The 22525-nt window shown below is 41.7% G+C and overlaps 1 protein-coding gene across 1 annotated transcript in view; it reads right to left on the reverse strand.

The window, feature by feature from the left end:
* stk32c (serine/threonine kinase 32C) overlaps positions 1-12753 on the reverse strand; it is an 86893-nt gene extending 74140 nt beyond the window's left edge. The window contains exon 1 of the mRNA XM_020495039.2: positions 12232-12753. Within this exon, the coding sequence (XP_020350628.2) occupies positions 12232-12310 (79 nt within the window). The 5' untranslated portion in view covers positions 12311-12753. The remainder of the gene's footprint in view (positions 1-12231) is intronic.
* Between the last annotated feature and the right edge of the window lie 9772 nt (positions 12754-22525).

The raw sequence follows: 22525 nt of genomic DNA on the forward strand, positions 1-22525 counted from the left end.
CACACTCTTAAGCTTTAGCCCCACCCATCTCGTTTCGCTCTCGGAGCGCACACTTGGTGCTCTGGCCGATTATTTGTTTACCTCTGGATAACATGAAAACAGCCTAACCAGCTCTGCTGGAAACAATTGTATTACTTTTTTGCAGATGGTTACTGACACCGGCTATATTCAACGAGTGTTGTACACACGTCACTTAACGTGAGCTAACGAGCCTGCCAGCTAACGTTAGCTAGATAAACACCAATGAACAAAGTGCCAACAATGCCTAACATTAGGCTCTAACAAGAAAAGCAAACAGCTCTGGGAAACTAATAATAACCTCCGCTAGAGAATCAGCCAGCTAACATTAACTAGCTAGCTAAACAATGAACCAAGCTAGGTAAACAACGTTTAAGATCACACACACATCACGTAACGTTAGCTAACGAGCCAGACCGCTAACGTTAGCTAGTTAAACAACAAACAACAAGGCCACAGTGCTGGGAGCTAACCAACCAGGTCCAAAGTTTGCTTTTCTATTTAGAGCCTAATGTTAGCTAGGGAGCCAGCCAGCTAACGTTAGCACTTTAGCTAGTTAACAGTACACTTTAGCTTGAAATTAAACCACTTTCTGTCAAAATTAGAAACGTGTAATATCTGAAAATGTAGTTAGCTAATGTTGGACTATCTTACCTGTATACATCATCATGCATGATGGACGAGTCACCCGGTCAGGAATGCCATACCATGGTTGCCCTTAGTTGGAAGATGCAATCCAGAGACCGGTGTTTTCTCCAGCTCTTTAGCTATCGTACTCTAATTCCACTGATTTCAAAACTTGATCCTCCAGAAAGTGGAGAGCAACACTTATGCAGCTCCACTACCCAATATATATTTTTTAAAGCCATGTTCAAAAGGATTACCAAAACAGACTGACGAGCTCAAATTGACAGAAGCCTTCAATGTGGCAGACCAATCCGAACTCCTCTCTCGGCATGTCCAGGCTACTCGTTATCTCAGCCAATCATGGCTAGTGGGAAAAATGCCCTCTTTCTGTGGCTTAACAAGGCTCGTAATTTAACAATCTTATTCGTATTTACAGATGGCATACAGTTTGTTATTAAGGCACATGAACGTTCACATGTTCGAAAAAAAACCGCATTTCTATCACAAAACGCATTTTGATAAAATAATTTTTTTACGTTCAAAATGGCTCTCCTGTGATGTCGTGACTTGCGACATACGCCTAGTTTCCTGAATCGGGTCACATGTGGGAACTCTTTCAAGACTGTTGGAAAATAATTCCAGGTGAAGCTGGTTGAGAGATTGCCAAGAGTGTGCAAAGCTGTCATCAAGACAAAAGGTGGCTACTTTGAAGTCTAAAATGTAAAATAACTGTTACTACATGATTCCGTATGTGTTATTTCATCATTTTGATGTCTTCCCTAATATTCTACAAAGTATAAAATATAAAAAATAAAGAAAAAAGCTTGAGTAGTTGTGTCACAACTTTTGACTGGTACTGTACACACACACACACACACACACACACACACACACACTCTACCGGTCAAAACCTACTCATTCAAGGGAATTTCTTTATTTTTAACATTTTCTACATTGTAGAATAATAGTGAAGACATCAAAATGATGAAATAACACGTGTTGGGTCATTGTCCTGTTGAAAAACAAATGATAGTCCCACTAAGCAGAAACCAGATGGGATGGCGTATTCACTGCAGAATGCTGTGGTAGCCATGCTTGTTAAGTGTGCCCTGAATTCTAATTCAATCACAGACATTGTCACTAGCAAAGCACCCCCACACTATAACACCTCCTCCTCCATGCTTTACGTTGGGAAATACACATGCGGAGATTATCCGTTCAACCACACACGTCTCACAAAGACACGATGGTTGGATCCAAAAATCTCAAATTTGGACTCCAGACCAAAGGACAAATTTCTACCGGTCTAATGTCCATTGCTCGTGTTTCTTGGCCCAAGCAAGTCTCTTCTTATTATTGGTGTCCTTTAGTAGTGGTTTCTTTGCAGCAATTCGACCACGAAGGCCTGATTCATGCAGTAAACACAACATGCAACAATTTCAAAGAATTTTCAGAGTTACAGTTCATATAAGGAAATCAGTCAATTGAAATAAATGATATCTATTGATTTCACATGATTGGGTAGGGGTGCAGCCATGAGTGGGCCTGTGAGGGCATAGGCCCACCCACTGGGAAGCCAGGCCCAGCCAATCTGAATGAGTTCATCCCCACAAAAGGGCTTTATTACAGAAAGAAATGTACATGCAAATCTCTGACAACAGCTCTGGTGGACATTCATGCAGTCAGCATGCCAATTGCACACTCCCTCAAAACTTGAGACATCTGTGGCATTGTGTTGTGACAAAACGGCACATTTTAGAGTGGCTTTTTATTGTCCCCAGCACAAGATGCACCTGTGTAATGATCATGCTGTTTAATCAGCTTCTTGATATTCCACATCTCTCAGGTGGATGGATTATCTTGGCAGAGGATAACATTCTTACTAACAGGGATGTGAAACCAATTTGTGCACAATATTTGAGAGAAATAAGCTTGTTGTGCGTATGGAACATTTCTGGGATATTTTATTTCAGCTCATGAAACATGGGACCAACACTTGACATGTTGCATTTATATATTTCTGTTCAGTGTAGTAGACTATAAACTGTGGGGGTTATAAGCAGTGTTAAATAATGTTTTGTCCATAAAAAATTTAAAAAGAACAGTGTTTACTTGTGTGTATTAATCATTCTTAGCTGCATAGACAACCATCTGCAATAGAGACGGAAACAACAGTGACAGTAAACACTGCAAAAGGGCAGAAAGAGATTTGCATAATCAATCATTTTCTTATTAGCCTACATCAATACACATTTTAAAACTGAGAGGAAAATCAATGGAGAATAAGAGCAACAAAAAGCACAGTAAAGAGAAAGGAAAACATATAAAAAGAGAAGTCTGCAGCTGTGAGAATACACCCTGAATATATGACAGGTTCTCATCCAACCCACTGGGCTGACGTCAATTACATTCTCTGTGTGCCCTCATCCGCTCCTCACATCATGCGCTGGCCAACACACACACGCACACACACACACCGAGCGACCTTTCGTTTTTTTTTAAATCTCAGAACCCAACTGAGCTGATCTCTTTGAAGACACCTACAGTCTGAAACTAGTTTTGCTATGAAACCTGTCTCCTGTTTATCACCGGAAGTAAGTTAAGGGAATTGCAAATATATTCAAGACCTGTAGATACACTATTTTAACAAGGACTACTGCCTACTACTACACAAAAGGGTTATTGTTCAAAGTAGTCTATCCGCCACCCAAATTTTGTGATGTTATTGCTATTCTATAACTGTACTGTATGTCCAACTTGTGAAGTTGGTGAGGTATTCCTTTCTCACCACAAATCAGATAATACATATAACCACCATATCAGCCACATATTGGATTACTACTGGCATAAGGGGAATTAGTCAGTACTAGTGAGGCTAAAAGCTGCAGGCATAGGGCTCCTGCTCTGTTCGAGAGAGAGAGACACTAATGCTGGAGATGAAAGAAAACCGGGACTCAGTATTCCATGCAAGCAATCTGCCATCTCTTTTTATCTCTTTCCTACACTCCTCCATGTCTGCCTCGCTGTTTTGTTCCTCAAACCCTCATACTCAGGGAAGTACACATTCCCAACATACAAACTTGCACACACTACATATCGAGCACATTACGCGCACAGTAGGCTTCTCTGTATAGTCAATCAAAGGAGCAATGAAACGTATGGAGTACACAAAGAACATGCCTGGTGGGCTCTATCAAAGAACACATGATATCTCCATTCGGCGTCTCCCTGGATTGTCTACTCTTTCGATGCAAACACATTCCATTCAAAAGCGGGCGACGGTATGTGCATTACTGCAGTGGTCCGGTCAAGGTTCTCAAAGGAAAGTGCTTCTTTCTCCTGGGGCTTGCCTTGGCACGTGCTTCAACACGTTCATCCAGCTAGTGTTTGCATGACCTTTCTGAAGAAAGGCTTGAGTGGAGCAGTGGGATCCGGTCATATGTCGGTCTGTTTATACGACACAAGTTAAATTGTCACCAAGGCTAGGAGGTAGTTCTGAGAAATAATGCATTTGTCACTAAGGCTGGAAGTAGTTCTGAGAAATAATGCATTGTACAACAGCCAAGCAAGGAGGATGAGTGCCCTAATCAATCCCATAGGCTCTCTCTTATCTCCTTGCTATAAATGTAAAAAATAAAATACAAATCTACTAAAATAGCCCTCGGGCAGCTTCTGTTAGACATTAACCTGATAACTCCATTCTAGCCAAGTACTGCTCTAATATTACTGCCCAATGTAGACCATATACTGTTTTCCAAGAAGCCAAGAGATATTGTTTCTGAGAGACCCAGGCAGAAACAAACAACACTTAGTGGATGCTCTTCACATGAAACCAACTCAGCAACTTCGATACAGTCGGCTGAATGGGATGTGATGCTACTATTGGTGTAATGTGTAGAGATTAGGGATGTGCATCTTTCCCTTTCAAGACGATTCGATTCGTATTTAGATACATGGGCTCTGATACGATACGTTGTAGTTTAAAAGAATTCGGTGGGATTCGGTTTGATTAGAAAACTAATCAAGCCGGATGCATTATGATACATTTGTTGCATGAACACATTCATTTTCCATTCTAAATTAAATTCTGCTGCTGATAGAGATCAGGAGATGGGCCTCTCGGAGCTGGATCTGTCTGAAATTACTTCTGTGTGTGAGTGTCTATGGTGTGTGTACTATGTAGGCACCTGAGCTCAGCCATAAAGGAGACTAGGCATCTACCACCATCGGATTAGTAGGCAATGTAGCCAATGTTTTTTGTCCCCTCACTTTGGTTGTGAAATATCGTCACCCTCTAATTAACTTGTCATTTTTGCAAATGAACTGTTTGAGCTAGTATCCATCAATATTGATCGTTTACAAATTGGCTACAACATAGGTAATGAATATATAGCACAACTTTGGATTTCACTCCCCATCTTAATATCAAATGTTTTTGGAAGTTTTTAGGAAGTGATCTTTTCTTCTCCTCTCGCTTTGGCCGTGCAGCGCATCTCGTAAAAGTGATTGCTGTCCTCGTTATGAAATGATTTACTTTACCCTGTATTATCCCAAGATCAGGAACAGGCTGCCTACCTCGCGTTAGTGAGCTGGGCACAGTGCAGTTTGACTAGGTTACTGATATTGCCTGTTGTTCGGCATGAAAAATAAAGTATAGATCAATGACTGTCAACAGTTACATGCGGTTCGACGCTGAAGGAGACGACACATCAGTTGTCACAAAAGATGAGGTATTTTCGGAAGTTAAAAAGAATGTAACATGGCGATCCATAACATTTGAAGCGATTTTCTGACTGATGCATGCTACATCTGGATCAGTTTGGGGTCCGTAGACCAATGCACCGGTGCATATCGGTGACTCATCACATCCCTAGTAGAGATCATATACATCAAAGGATAATACATTAAGATAGTATAGTGGCACTTATAACTCTTGTGCCTAGGGTTGCATAAGGCAATTCTAGGTCTTGTGGCATATTTTGGTTAAACTATCCACCAAATTCAATGGAATTGCAACCCTCTGCATACACAGTGCATTCTTCCATCACATCTACAGCTGATTCTCAAGATCTTGCACACTAATGAGATGCTATTGAGCCCACACACTGTCTGAGCCAAGGACTACATGCTTTCTGGTAAGTTTTGAATAAAATACGGGGTGAATATATTTTAGATGACATACATACTTTTTTGTTAACTAGTAAACAGTAGCCTACAGCAAAGTGTGTTTAAATCATTTCTAACTTAAGAATTTCTGTTAGTTAGTTTTTGCTACCATGTGGGTTTTAAATTGCATGAGCCTGCTAACTGAGGAGAGCTAACTCCATACAGGGTTAATTTTAAAACATTTATCTTACAACGGAGTTGTTTATTCTAACTGCATAACTATTTATCTGTACATGGAATTGTATTTGGGGTTCTTTTTTACAAATGTTTTCCTAATCTTTACAGGAAAATGCCACGGGCACCATCTGATGTGTCGAGACATTTCACTGCAGCTAATGTAGAAGGAAAAGCTGTGTACATTTGCAAATACTGTGCCAAATCATATGTGAAGAATGCAACAAAGATGCAGAATCATCTGGCCAAGTGCATAAAGTTCCCTCAGTGCTCACAACAAGTACCCTCTGAAAAAAGTCCCTCTACTTCTATTTGAGGTAAAAATGATGAATCAGACACATTATCGATAGCAACAGCTCATGGTCCTCCTGGAATCAGAAGTGTTTTTGACTCAATGGAGGAACGTAGTCAGAGAAATGCTAATGAATGTCTTGCTCGAGCTGTGTATGCAACTGGTTCACCTCTGATGCTCACAGGAAATTTGTATTGGAAGAGATTTCAAAATGTTCTTCGTCCAGCATACACCCCTCCAACCAGACATGCTTTATCTACTAATTTGCTGGATGCAGAGTTCAATAGAGTTCAAGTGAAGGTCAAGCAAATCATAGAGAAAGGAGGCCGTATTGGCAGTTTCCGACCCTTTGCAACCCTAGGCACAAGAGTTATAAGTGCCACGGTATTCCAATCCTCTGATGGGTGGTTGAATGTTCGTGGGCAAGGAATAATTAACTACATCATCTCCAACACTCAACCAGTATTCTACAAGAGCACAGAAACAAGGGCCAACAGATACACCGGTCTCTACATTGCAGATGAGCTGAAGGCAGTCATCAATGACCTTGGACCACATAGGTTATTTGCACTGGTGACAGACAATGCTGTGAACATGAAGGCTACTTGGTCTAAAGTGGAGGAGTCCTACCCTCACATCACACCTATTCGCTTTGCTGCTGATGCATTAAATCTACTCCTCAAGGACATTGTGGCACTAAAAACAACAGATACACCCTACAAGAGAGCCAAGGAAATGGTTAGGTATGTGAAGGGTCATCAAGTTATAGCAGCCATCTACATCATCAAGCAAAGTGAGAAAAATAAGAGCACCACATTGAAGCTGCCCAGCAACACCCGCTGGGGTGGTGTTGTCATCATGTTTGACAGTCTCCTGGAGGGGAAGGAGTCTTTCCAAGAAATTGCCATATTTCTGTCGATATGTACAGCCATATCAAGAGGATCCTGATGATGTATTTTGGGAGAGTGGTAAGCAGCCTGAAACCTATAGCAGTAGCCATTGCACTGATTGAGGGAGACAACTGATGTTTAGACTCTGCTTGCAGATGTAAGAGTGGAAATCCGTACTGCCCAGCCCACTTCACTGTTGCTCCAAGCAGAGGAAACTGCCGTTCTGAAATACATCAAAAAGCGTGAAGACTTCTGCCTGAAGTCAAAACACGCAGCAGTGTACATGTTAGACTCCAAGTATGCTGGCAAGAGCATCCGGTTTGGTGCAGAGATCAACAATGCCTATGGTGTCATCACTACCATGTCTAGCCACCTTTTCCTGGATGAGGGCATGGTTCTTGGCAGTCTGGTGAAGTACACTTCCTAGCAAGGGCTTTGGGATGGAGATGCAATATGGCAGTCATGCCAACATATCTCATCAGCCACCTGGTGGAAGTGACTTTGTGGATCTGAGGCTCTTTCCCCTGTTGCTTCCATCATCCTCCCAATCCCACCAACATTAGCCACCTCAGAGCGCAACTGTTCCTTATGTTGGAACACACACACCAAAGCACGCAACAGGCTGACCAATACAAGGGTTGAAAAATTGGTGGCCACCCGGGCAAATTTGAGGCTTTTTGAGCCCGACAACAAAGCCATCCTCAACAAGGTTGGAAAGTGACAGTGTAGATGAGGCCTCAGCGTCTGATGTTCAAGAGGTGGACATTGAGGAGGTCCAGGGAGAAGACATGGAAGCTTGAGAAGAAGACAACCAAAGCTTTCGTTTTTAGACTATCATTTTACAGATGCATTTTGAAAAAGTTTTTGGGAGATGTGATGGATCATTGGGGATCCATATATTCCCTTTCTTTTGTTGTTCAGCAAAATCATCCCATGTGAAGAGTCAACTCATTTAATTAAAGTTCAATTCATAACTAAATTGTTTATTTAAATTCTATTGGAAGAATTTTGTCATTTGCAATTATGTTTACTTATGATAAGGTAAAATGTTTATGATTCTGTCTCCATATGATATGGTAAATATATCCAAAGCAAAAAACATCTACATTTAAATGGTATTCATATTAATTTGCATATCTTTCCGTTAATTCCTATATAGTTCCGTTAATTCCCACTGAAAGTGTCCACCCCTGAATATTCCCCAAAATGTGCAACCCTACTTGTGCCTTTACCTACCCTTTCAGGAGAGTATTTCTGCTCTGTGAAGATATTTTTTTCATATTGTGAACGGAATTCAATCAACAGCCTCCACTTAATGTATGTGCATCTACGCATGATGATGATGATGGGGATCAGTGTAGGCTGCTGAGGGGAGGATGGCTGATAATAATGGCTGGAACCGAGTAAATAGAATAGCATCAAACCATGTGTTTGATGTACACTACCGGTCAAAAGTTTTAGAACACCTACTCATTCAAGGGTTTTTCTTTATTTTTACTATTTTCTACATTTTAGAATAATAGTGAAGACATAACAACTAATGAAATACCACATATGGAATCATGTAGTACACAAAAGTGTTAAACACAAAATATATTTTATATTTGAGATTCTTCAACGTAGCCACCCTTTGCCTTGATGACATCTTTGCACAATCTTGGCATTCTCTCGACCAGCTTCACCTGGAATGCTTTTCCAACAGTCTTGAAGGAGTTCCCACATATGCTGAGAACTTGTTGACTGCTTTTCATTCACTCTGCGGTCAGACTCATCCCAAACCATCTCAATTTGGTTGAGGTCGGGAGATGGTGGAGGCCAGGTCATCTGATGCAGCACTCCGTCACTCTCCTTCTTGGTAAAATATCCCTTACACAGCCTGGGGTTGTGTTGGGTCATTGTCCTGCTGAAAAACAAATGATTGTCCCACTAAGCGCAAACTAGATGGGATGGCGTATCGCTGCAGAATGCTGTGGTAGCAATGCTGGTTAAGTGTGCCTTGAATTCTAACCAAATTACAGTGTCACCAGCAAAGCACCCCCACACCGTAACACCTCCAACTCCATGCTTTATGGTGGGAAATACACATGCGGAAATCATCCCTCCACTCATCCGTTGGACTCCAGACCAAAGAACAGATTTCCACCGATCGAATGTCCATTGCTAGTGTTTCTTGGCCCAAACAAGGCTCTTCTTCTTAATGGTGTCCTTTAGTAGTGGTTTCTTTGCCGCAATTCGACCATAAATGACTGATTCACAGTCTCCTCTGAACAGATGATGTTGAGATGTGTCTGTTACTTGAACTCTGTGAAGAATTTATTTGGGCTGCAATTTCTGAGGCTGGTAACTCGAATGAACTTATCCTGTGCAGCAGAGGTAACTCTGGGTCTTCCATTCCTGTGGCGGTCCTCATGAGAGACAGTTTCTCATAGCGCTTGATGCTTTTTGTTACTGCAGTTGAAGAAACGTTCAAAGTTCTTGAAATTTTCCGTATTGACTGATCTTCATTTCGTAAGGTACTGATTGACTGTCGTCCCTTTGCTTATTTGAGTTGGTCTTGCCATAATGTGGACTGGGTCTTTTACCAAATAGGGCTATCTTCTGTATACCGCCCCCACCTTGTCACAACACAACCGATCAGCTCAAATGCATTAAGGGGAAAAAAATCCACAGATGTACTTTTAAGGCACACTTGTTAATTGACATGCTTTCCATACCATACTACCTCATGAATCTGGTTGACAGAATGCCAAGAGTGTGCAAAGCTGTCATCAAGGCAAAGGGTGGATATTTGAAGAATATATTTTGATTTGTTTAACACTTGTTTTGGTTACTACATTATTCCATGTGTGTTATTTCATAGTTTTGATGTCTTCACTATTATTCTACAATGTAGAAAATAGTACAAATAAAGAAAAACCCTTGAATGAGTAGGTGTTCTAAAACTTTTGACCGGTAGTGTATTTGATACCATTCCACTGATTCCGCTCCAGCCATTACCACAAGCCCGTCCTCCCCAATTAAGCCGTCACCAACCTCCTGTGATGGGGATGGTGATTATGATCATACATGGCATGCTCACTCTGGGTGAGGTGGAGTGGAGGTGGGGTTAGTTATTCATGTAACTAGTGATTCAGATACGGCAGTATGGTAAAGAATACGCAGCAATCACCCCGGCCCATAGAGATGATATAAGACTTAAAAACAGAATATACACCGAGTGTACAAAACATTAGGAACACCTGATCTCTCTATGACAGACTGACCATTTTAAAGCTATGATCCTTTTACAATGTCACCTGTTGAATCCACTTCAAATCAGTGCAAATGAATGGGAGGAGACAGGTTAAAGAAGGATTTTTAAGCCTTGATACACAATCCATGTCTCAATTGTATGTGTGCCATTCAGAGTGTGAACAGGCAAGACAAAAGCTTTAAGTGTCTTTGAACGGGGTATGGTAGTAGGTGCCAGACGCACCAGTTTGAGTGTGTCAAGACATGCAACGCTGCTGGGTTTTTCACACTCAACAGTTTCCCGTGTGTATCAAGAATGGTCCACCACCCAAAGAACATCCAGCCACCTCGACACAACTGTGGGAAGCATTGGAGTAAACATGGGGCGCTTTCGACACCTTGTAGAGTCCATCCCCCGACGAATTGAGGCTGTTCTGAGGGGAAAGGGATGGGTTCAACTCAATATTAGGAAGGTGTTCCTAATGTTTTGTATACTCAATGTATTTTGTCTCCTCTCCATTTTTGCCATGCCAGCCTTGAGCCTCAAGGCTCCTCGTTAATCAAAAGTATAGGGGAAAAAACAATATCATAATGCCTGTCAAACTGCCGCCCTTTTCCCTCTGCAAATAGAACCACCTCTATAATTGTTTATTTGACAAACACAGATATACTGTACACAGTTCCACATAAAAAAAAATTACATTGACAAAAACAACAAAAATTGCACTGTTTGCAGGTCCACAGCTTCTCATTACACCTTTCATAACATTTACATAATTTTCACTGATGTCTGTTGATACATCAAAAGTACCATTTGAACTGTATGGACAAAATGTAGCTTCTAAATGGGTCACCCTTGTAGCTAAACACACACACACACAAACAAACAAACAAGAACTCACATACACACAGGAACACACACACAATCTCCATCCCCTCCTAATCATATGACCACAAGTCTGCAGTGAACTGACCTCATTTAGTTACAGTTTTTCACTGATTTACTCAGTTCATCTGTCATTTCAGATCTGTTGGCAACAGTATAAAGGGGCATTGATGATTCAAAGCAAGGCATATTTGGTTCAGCTCGAATGGGCTTATTCTCCATCAGTGACAGACATGAACGTGCATTACTTTCATGCATGCCACTAATCTTGTAAGAATTATTCGATTAACACAATGACTCCACATACTCATATTTCATAATAGTTCCCCAAAGACAGCTGCATACAAACGAGGCATGTAAAGGTGAAGTGAAGTGTGCAGGTATTGCATTCAGCAAACACATCCTGAGAAGTCTGAAGAATAGCAAGAAAAATAATCAAATAGTGAGACATCTACATGAAATGCAATCCCCGGTAATTACACTGACTGTATGACACTGTAGCCACTTGATTGATCTCCAGAATGAATCAATTGCAACCAATATTTCAGTGTCCTGTGTCATCATCAAGAACAAAACATTGGTATAATTTGGCAAAAAAAAGTGTACATGTGAAATATGGTGTCAGTTGCTAGAATTTGGCCGACATTCTACATTTTGTTTCACTGTCTGTCAATCTAAAGTTGAACCCCACACCCCCGACATATGCTTTCATCTCTAGGCTGCAAGACCATGTATTTTGAGGAGGCTAATATTTCCCCCAAAAATGATCGAGGTGACATCAATAGGAGTTCATCATCCATAGACTAGGCAACATCGTGATGAAATTGCTTGATCCATTGAACTAACTTTGACTCAAATGCAATTTTAGGTGGCGCTACAATGTTGCGCCATAGTTCACTATCAACGCAAAAGAATAGCGATGCTTTCGTTCGTTTGTGTTTTCTTACCATCTTCCTTTTCATCGTAGACCGGTCTCTTAGAACTATTCGCGCCCATCCTCTTCTTCCACTTGCCCCAGTGAAACATTGATGCGTGAGCTCAGATAGCATTCCTCGCCACTTAAAAAACTAGCTACAGCTCTGTATTGAACACGTTGAACAAATGCATCGCTCCGTTCTCGGTTATTATTTGTCGATGATTTTCTCTCATTTACGCACCGCGACTTTGTCTCGCTAAAACAATGAAGACGAGCGATTAGATCGGAGAGAGAGTCTCAATACTGTATTTCAAAGAAAAACACTCGGCTTGCCTATTTTAATATTCCGTCCTCAACTGATTTAGCTATGTTCGCGGAGCTGTGTGTGACACTTCGCCTCTAGTCGTCGTAGCTTGAGTCTCTGTCATGGATGTCAAGAACCATGCCTTTCTGCAGGTCTCGTGTTATAATGTAAGACCATTTTCAATATTACAGGAAGTTCTGCTGTATATTAAACAACTGGATTCAGTCGTTGCAAAAATGCGAATCTAATTCAGAGATTATTGGCGCCAGATCATTGAAAAAGGGGTTAATGCTGCGTTCATAACCAAGTGGGAAGGTGGTAATTACCAGCTGTGAAGTCGTAAATTAGTGATGTGCAGTTCGAGAGCAATTTTTTTTCTTCAATTACTCATATTACTGATTCGAGAGTTATGATTTGTTTTTCTGAGTGACTCAAAGATTGATACACGCTCCTCCGGCTCAGTGTCACCAGAGACGTGCTCTGACCTATGTCTCCAACCAACATACACTGAGCAAAGGGGCGGCAGTGTAGCCTAGTGGTTAGAGCATTGGACTAGTAACCGAAAGGTTGCAAGTTCAAATCCCTGAGCTGACAAGGTACAAAATCTGTCGTTCTGCCCTTGAACAGGCAGTTAACCCACTGTTCCTAGGCCGTCATTGAAAATAAGAATTTGTTCTTAACTGCCTTGCCTAGTAAAATAAAGCTAAAAAAAAAAAACACCTTCCTAATATTTAGTTGAATTCGTCGGGGCATGGACTCTTCAAGGTTCAAAAGCATTCCACAGGGATACTGGCCCATTTGACTCTAACGCTTCCCACAGTTCCATCAAATTGGCTAGATTTCGTTTGGGTGGTGGACCATTCTTGATACACGCTGGAAACTGTTGGCCATGAAAAACCCAGCAGTGATGCAGTTCTTGACACAAACTGGTGCACCTGGCACCTACTCCCATACCCTGTTCAAATGCACTTAAATATTTTGTCTTGTCCATTCACTCTCTGAATGGTACACATACACAATCCATGTCTCAATTGTCTCGGCTTAAAAATCCTTCTTTAACCTGTCTCCTCCCCTTCATCTAAACTGATTGAACTGGATTTAACAAGTGACATCAATAGCGGATCACAGCTTTCACCTGGATTCACCTGGTCAGTCGATGTCATGGAAAGAGCAGGTGTTTTTAATGTTTTGTATTCTCATTGTACAGTATATGAACGCAGGAAAATAGATCATGCTGCAGGCATCACGGCAAAGAAAGATATGCCTAGAACTGATCATTGATCGCATGCTGCAAGAATTACTTTGATTAATGGATTATTGAATGTTATGATGGACACGACATTATAGAACCAAAATATACAAAGCCTCTGCTCAACAAACTCGAACTCCAGAACGAATCATGAACTATATTGTGCTTATTACCCTCCCGGCAGTCAAGCAATGCCTTCTGCCAAGAGCTGCTCACAATATAGTCCGGTTGCGGCCACAACTAGACCTCTTTTCAGATGTATCAAGAAATACAATTATTTGTATGCCTAGCAACAACAAAAAAATAATGTTTAAGCACACTTTTACAAGTCTCAGTCACAAATGACAGCTCCAATAAAAAGTCAGTAAAAAGAGCTGAACTTCCCATCACCATGGTAAATACCAGTTGGATGTATTCACGTGCTTTGAACTCCTTAAGAAACTCCAATTGGCTAATGGCCAACAAGCTGCTTCAACCATAAACTAAAAATATAGCTATCATGCTTGTAAACAAATTATAGTGTTCAGAAACCATATGAAGTTGCAGTTTGCAGTAATGGGACAAGACTGTAACAACCAATTGGATATCACGTAATTGGGGAGAAAAGGGGGGGGGGGGGGAACACGAATAAATAATGTTTTGTCGTTACATTTAACTGCCAAAAATGGTGTTATCTAGGTAATTTCCTTAGTTGTAGGTGACGTCTGAGGTCAGCATGTGGGAGAACTCAGGGATGATAGACGAGTTTCCGACGAGAGTTGTAGGGATGTTCAAGTGGATTTTTCCCAGTTGTATGTGGTAAGTACCACCTTCCCACTTGGTTATGAACGCAGCATAACACGTTAATTCCTTGACCTTATGCTGCATTCATAGCGAAGTGGGAATGCGGTATTTACAACATACGACAGAAAATCCACTTGAATGTATAATTACTAGTGGGAATCTCATCTCTATCTTCCCTGAGTTCCGACTTCTCACACATGCTGACCTCTGACGTCCCCTACTAAGGAAATTACCTCGACAACAGCTTTTTCAGCAGTTAAATTAAACAACAAAACATTATCTATTTAAGCAGTGTAGTAATATGGTTTTTGAAAACGAACATTTGTTTACAAGCATGATAGCTGTAATTTTTGTTTATGTTTGATGCAGCTTGTTGTCTATTAGCCAATCGTCTTTTCTCAACGATTTCAAAGATGAATGCATCCAACTGATATTTCCGATTTATCAACTGGTAATTAACACCTTCCCACATTGGTATGAACACAGCATTAGAATAGGCCACATCATGAATAGATGTGAGATTACACATAATGCTTCATCATGGCATACATTGGGAATGGGATAGGCCAGAAAAAAGAAAGAATTATAACTTAAAATAGAATATGATAGAAAGGCATGCTATGGTTGGAATTGGATATCTAGATTTCTTAATTGAATAGAATAGAAAACCCATAAGGATATTGCTTTGCAACAAAGTAGGCTTCATATAGCATGCAGATAACATATTCACAAGATATCATATCAGGTCATACAACATCACAAGACATAATGACCAGACAGACATAACAACACAGTAGTTGACGTGAGTAAGGTTTTTAAACGGGTCAACACTTGTAAGGCCGCAGGGCCAGATGATATTCCAGGGTGTGTCCTCTGGGCATGTGAAGACCAGCTGGCAGGCGTCTTCACTGACATTTTCAACCTATCCTTGTCCCAGTCAGTAATCCCCACATGTTTAAAGCTGACTACCATCAGTCCTGTTCCCAAAAACTCTAAGGCATCCTGTCACATCGCATCCGCCCTGTAGCACCCATATCTGTAATCATTAAGTGCTTTGAATGGCTGGTTATGGCACACGTCAACTCCTTCATCCCAGACATACTGGACCCATTCCAATTTGCATAACGCCCCAACAGATCCACAGACGACGCAATCTCAATTGCACGCCACATGCCCTCTACCATCTAGAAAATAAGAATACGTATGTGAGGAAGCTGTTCATTGACTACAGCTCAGTGTTAAACACAATAGTGCTCTCCAAGATCCTCATCAAGCTCGGGAACCTGGGACTGAACCCCTCCCTCTGCAACTGGTTCCTGGACTTCCTGATAGGTCAACCCCCAGTTGGTGAGAGTAGGCAACAACACCTCTGCCATGCGTTCCCTCAACACGGAGGCCCCCCAGGGAGATGGCCTTAGCCCTGTCCTGTATTCTCTGTTCACCAATGGCTGTGTGGCCACGAACGACTCCAACTCTATCATTAAGTTTGTTGATGACACGATGGTAGTAGGACTAATCAGCCTACAGGGAGGAGGTCAGAGACCTGGCAGTGTGGTGCCAGGACAACAACCTCTCCCTCAACGACAGCAAAACCAAGGAGCTGATCGTAGACTAGTTTCAAGTTTCAAAGTTGAATTGCCATGTGCACAGGATACAACAAGAGTAAAACAGTATAGTGGAATTGTTACTGAGCTGTTTGCCAACAATGCAATGAAAATAATAATATACAGTTGAAGTCGGAGGTTTACATACACCTTAGCCAACTACATTTAAACTCCGTTTTTCACAATTCCTGACATTTAATCCTAGTAAAAATTCCCTGTTTTAGGTCAGTTAGGATCACCACTTTATTTAAGAATGTGAAATGTCAGAATAATAGTAGAGAGAATGATTTTTTTCAGCTTTGATTTCTTTCATCACATTCCCAGTGGGTCAGAAGTTTACATACACTCAATTAGTATTTGGTAGCATTGCCTTTAAATCGTTTAACTTGGGTCAAACGTTTCGGGTATCCTTCCACAAGCTTCCCACAATAAGTTGGGTGAATTTTGGCCCATTCCTCCTGACAGAGCTGGTGTAACTGAGTCAGGTTTGTAGGCCTCCTTGCTCACACACGTTTTTTCAGCTCTGGCCACAATTGTTCTATAGAATTGAGGTCAGGGCTTTGTGATGGCCACTCCAATACCTTGACTTTGTTGTCCTTAGGCCATTTTGCCACAACTTTGGAAGTATGCTTGGGGTCACTGTCCATTTGGAAGACCCATTTACGACCAAATAATTTTCCTGCCTCATGATGCCATCTATTTTGTGAAGTACACCAGTCCCTCCTGCAGCAAAGCTGCAAAGTTATAAAGGTCTTTGCTGGGGTTTGGGGTTAGAGAAGTCAATGAGAGAAGTGAAACATTCTTCCTTAGTTGTTCATTTTCTCAAAATATGAAGGCACAACCTAGACTCGAGCCAATGTCTTAGGTAGTTGAACATGTTACTTGTTTTAATTTTCGCCAAAAACAACTTTATATCGAGGGCGTAACTTTGATTTGACGGCCTGCACATGCGCAGTTTGGCGCGAGACGACCGTTAGACCCGATGACGCGTTTCTGCGCATGAGCTTAGCCAGCCAACATCGCTTACAAGCGTGATCTGGGATTTCTATTGGAGAAGCAGTTTCTGCCTACCTTCGTAGTGTAGTCTTTGGTAATAGCATTTTTTTAAATAACTAACAAGATAGAAGAGAGCCTGTCGTTTCCAATGGGGCAAATTAATCATAGTTGGCAGAACAAGCGGCAGGGGCGGCAGGGTAGCCTAGTGGTAAGAGCGTTGGACTAATAACCGAAAGGACTAGTAACCGAAAGGTTGCAAGTGCGAATCCCCGAGCTGACAATGTACAAATCTGTCGTTTGCCCCTTAACAGTCAGTTAACCCACTTTTCCTAGGTTTGTTCTTTAACTGGCTTTCTTAGTTAAATATTTTTTTTTTAAATAATTTAAAAAACAAACAAACAATGAGGTTGGCCGAGCCAATCACGAGCTAGCGAGATCCTATTTGAAAAATATTTTCATATATCCGTTAGGGAACGCTTTCTCTGTGAAGTGCGCAATAACTTGCACTTATTTTAAATAACGCAATTTGGCACAGGGTAACGTCTAAGAAACTTAGTCCACTCTGTTAGAAACCTATTTTGTTATTGGAAACAGAAAACGGTATTGAGATCAAATGTTTAATCGATGAGAAAATTTGCAGAATGTCGGCCAAAACCCATCTCGCTCCATCTTCTGCCACTGTGCTTCCTTTCATCACCATATTTGGTAGTGAGTGGAAACGCCAACCGGATGCTTCACATTTATACAACTGGTGAAATATCCTGGTATTACTCCTCTTTACATGTATATATTACCATAAGTATTTATTGGTTCCTGCTACCAGTCATTTTCAGCCCTGTTTAAATATATATCCGCCTACACTGACACACACTTTGTTTTTCGTTTCTGTCCTTGTTTTTTTTAAAGTGTTGTTTGTTTTTACTTCTGGTTTGTCAACCTTAAATTCAACCAAAGCGTTAATTCTATGGGGCTAATGATTCTGAGGAGAATTTTGGTAGGCACTATTTGATTATTGATATGCCCCGTAGTTGCTAACGGTTGCCATGGCAATAGCTAATCATACGACTGGACGGCTAACTACTACTAGCTAGGTAAATAAACTAGCTTGCCTCTACAAAAGTGAAATAAACTTAATTGAGCTTGTTGATCATCCTGTAATGCATGCATTCTTATACATTTCAGTGATTGCTTGGTTTAGTATGATGAATGATGCGTTGTACAATATATTCACCAAATATGTTGGCTTGCATAGTTAGCTAGCTAACTTTAGCGAGCTGATGTTCTATTACATAAGTTAGCTAACGTTAGCTAACTAGCCGACAGTAATGTTACATGTCAGAAATATTCCATGTAGTCAAATTAGCTAGCGATAACAGTTATTCACATATGCATCCAATGAGGAATGTGATTATCCCAAAGGCCGGCAGCAGGCGATATTGAGAAAGATGATTACATCAATGTCTGGTCGATAGTTTGTACACATTCATTGCTCCCAAAGGGCCAGGGAATTAATTGGACTGTCATTGTATTTTACTGGAAGATTAGTTCATGACTGACATGTTTTTTTTATTGTTTCTCCCTCTAGCCATCATCAGCATTGACAATCGGATTGCAAGATTACACTTTAATAATGGGCTGAAGGTTTACTAACCAACCAAAGGAGATAACAGCACAGCAACAATGTCTTCCTTAGAACCGGAAATTACTAACCTTAATTTAAGCCTAGATTGTGCTGATACTACTGTTAAAACAGAGACCCCCGCACATTCTCTCCGAGTGTGTTGGACCTATGCACGTCACCGAATATGTCACATCTGACACCCTATATTTAAGCATAAGAAACTGAAAATATGTTGTGGATTGCATTTTGAATTATACTAAGTTAAAAGTAGGTCACGCAGGTGATTCTGATGCTCTCGCTTTCAAGAATAGTCTTTGTTATTCGTAGCTGACTTTATCCTCTATCTTCCTGTTGTCTTTAAGAATTTGTATCTTGAAGGTAATGAAATATCCAGTCTTCCGGATACGCTGTTCATCAGTTTGTCAAACTCGGTGTGGTCAGATCTCTGAAATAATCAAATCACATCCTTTCCTGTGGAAAAGAGCTGCTTCCTGTGCTTGGCCCTCCTATGTTGAACATAATAAACGGCTCTCTATCCACTGGATGTGTACCAAACTCACTAAAAGTGGCAGTAATAAAGCCTCTCTTGAAAAAGCCAAACCTTGACCCAGAAAATATAAAAAACTATCGGCCTATATCGAATCTTCCATTCCTCTCAAAAGTTTTAGAGAAGGCTGTTGCGCAGCAACTCACTGCCTTCCTGAAGACAAACAATGTATACGAAATGCTTCAGTCTGGTTTTAGACCCCATCATAGCACTGAGACGGCACTTGTGAAGGTGGTAAATGACATTTTAATGGCATCGGACCGACGCTCTGCATCTGTCCTCGTGCTCCTAGACCTTAGTGCTGCTTTTGATACCATCGATCACCACATTCTTTTGGAGAGATTGGAAACCCAAATTGGTCTACACGGACATGTTCTGGCCTGGTTTAGATCTTATCTGTCGGAAAGATATCAGTTTGTCTCTGTGAATGGTTTGTCCTCTGACAAATCAACTGTAAATTTCGGTGTTCCTCAAGGTTCCGTTTTAGGACCACTATTGTTTTCACTATATATTTTACCTCTTGGGGATGTTATTCGAAAACATAATGTAAACTTTCACTGCTATGCGGATGACACACAGCTGTACATTTCAATGAAACATGGTGAAGCCCCAAAATTGCCCTCGCTAGAAGCATGTGTTTCAGACATAAGGAAGTGGATGGCTGCAAACTTTCTACTATTAAACTCGGACAAAACAGAGATGCTTGTTCTAGGTCCCAAGAAACAAAGAGATCTTCTGTTGAATCTGACAATTAATCTTAATAGTTGTACAGTCGTCTCAAATAAAACTGTGAAGGACCTCGGCGTTACTCTGGACCCTGATCTCTCTTTTGAAGAACATATCAAGACCATTTCGAGGACAGCTTTTTTCCATCTACGTAACATTGCAAAAATCAGAAACTTTCTGTCCAAAAATGATGCAGAAAAATTAATCCATGCTTTTGTCACTTCTAGGTTAGACTACTGCAATGCTCTATTTTCCGGCTACCCGGATAAAGCACTAAATAAACTTCAGTTAGTGCTAAATACGGCTGCTAGAATCCTGACTAGAACCAAAAAATTTGATCATATTACTCCAGTGCTAGCCTCTCTACACTGGCTTCCTGTCAAAGCAAGGGCTGATTTCAAGGTTTTACTGCTAACCTACAAAGCATTACATGGGCTTGCTCCTACCTATCTCTCTGATTTGGTCCTGCCGTACATACCTACACGTACGCTACGGTCACAAGACGCAGGCCTCCTAATTGTCCCTAGAATTTCTAAGCAAACAGCTGGAGGCAGGGCTTTCTCCTATAGAGCTCCATTTTTATGGAACGGTCTGCCTACCCATGTCAGAGACGCAAACTCGGTCTCAACCTTTAAGTCTTTACTGAAGACTCATCTCTTCAGTGGGTCATATGATTGAGTGTAGTCTGGCCCAGGAGTGGGAAGGTGAACGGAAAGGCTCTGGAGCAACGAACCGCCCTTGCTGTCTCTGCCTGGCCGGTTCCCCTCTTTCCACTGGGATTCTCAGCCCCTAACCAGCCTCTAACCCTATTACAGGGGCTGAGTCACTGGCTTGCTGGGGCTCTCTCATGCCGTCCCTGGAGGGGGTGCGTCACCTGAGTGGGTTGATTCACTGTTGTGGTCATCCTGTCTGGGTTGGCGCCGGCCCCCTTGGGTTGTGCCGTGGCGGAGATCTTTGTGGGCTATACTCAGCCTTGTCTCAGGATGGTAAGTTGGTGGTTGAAGATATCCCTCTAGTGGTGTGGGGGCTGTGCTTTGGCAAAGTGGGTGGGGTTATATCCTTCCTGTTTGGCCCTGTCCGGGGGTGTCCTCGGATGGGGCCACAGTGTCTCCTGACCCCTCCTGTCTCAGCCTCCAGTATTTATGCTGCAGTAGTTTATGTGTCGGGGGGCTGGGCTCAGTTTGTTATATCTGGAGTACTTCTCCTGTCCTATTCGGTGTCCTGTGTGAATCTAAGTGTGCGTTCTCTAATTCTCTCCTTCTCTCTTTCTTTCTCTCTCTCGGAGGACCTGAGCCCTAGGACCATGCCCCAGGACTACCTGACATGATGACTCCTTGCTGTCCCCAGTCCACCTGGCCATGCTGCTGTTCCAGTTTCAACTGACCTGAGCCCTAGGACCATGCCCCAGGACTACCTGACATGATGACTCCTTGCTGTCCCCAGTCCACCTGGCCATGCTGCTGCTCCAGTTTCAACTTCCACCTGACTGTGCTGCTGCTCCAGTTTCAACTGTTCTGCCTTATTATTATTCGACCATGCTGGTCATTTATGAACATTTGAACATCTTGGCCATGTTCTGTTATAATCTCCACCCGGCACAGCCAGAAGAGGACTGACCACCCCACATAGCCTGGTTCCTCTCTAGGTTTCTTCCTAGGTTTTGGCCTTTCTAGGGAGTTTTTCCTAGCCACCGTGCTTCTACACCTGCATTGCTTGCTGTTTGGGGTTTTAGGCTGGGTTTCTGTACAGCACTTTGAGATATCAGCTGATGTACGAAGGGCTATATAAATAAATTTGATTTGATTTGATTTGGAAATTATTCTGCACAGGTATTATAGGCTGGTTTGTATAGGCCTATCAGTCAAAATATTTGTCTGTAGATTGTGGATGTGCTGTGGAATCGAATGGATTAATTTATTAATTGGTTGATGCACATGTCTGAAAATGTTAGAAAGGAATCCAATCACAGAGCTTCCACTGAAATTGGGTTAGTTGAACTTTGTCAGTTTTCCCCCCGTTGTCCTTTAAACAAGAACATCACTGCATTGCATCGACAGTCGGGGCGGCAGCGTAGCCTAGTGGTTAGAGCATTGGGCAAGTAACCGGAAGGTTGTGAGTTCAAACCCCCGAGCTAACATGGTACAAATCTGTCGTTCTGCCCCTGAACAGGCAGTTAACCCACTGTTCCCAGGCCGTCATTGAAAATAAGAATGTGTTCTTAACTGACTTGCCTGGTTAAATAAAGGTAAAATTAAATTAAAAATTCACTGACTTTGATGGTATTTTGGGATATGTCCCTCTCAGGATGCTTGGACTTAATTTCCTTTACTTGAAGAGTGGGTTGTGAGTGTGCCATGAAGTTTTTCCACAGCTTATTCTTCAGTAACCCATCTCCAGCTATTTCTGACATATGCGTTTGTATTTCTCAGGTAACGCGATTACTCTCAAGGCCCTGAGTCTGATGCATTGCCCCGTCACATTTCCGCCTCAAGAGG

The sequence above is a fragment of the Oncorhynchus kisutch genome, linkage group LG11, assembly GCF_002021735.2.
Source record: "Oncorhynchus kisutch isolate 150728-3 linkage group LG11, Okis_V2, whole genome shotgun sequence".
Lineage (NCBI taxonomy): Eukaryota > Metazoa > Chordata > Actinopteri > Salmoniformes > Salmonidae > Oncorhynchus > Oncorhynchus kisutch.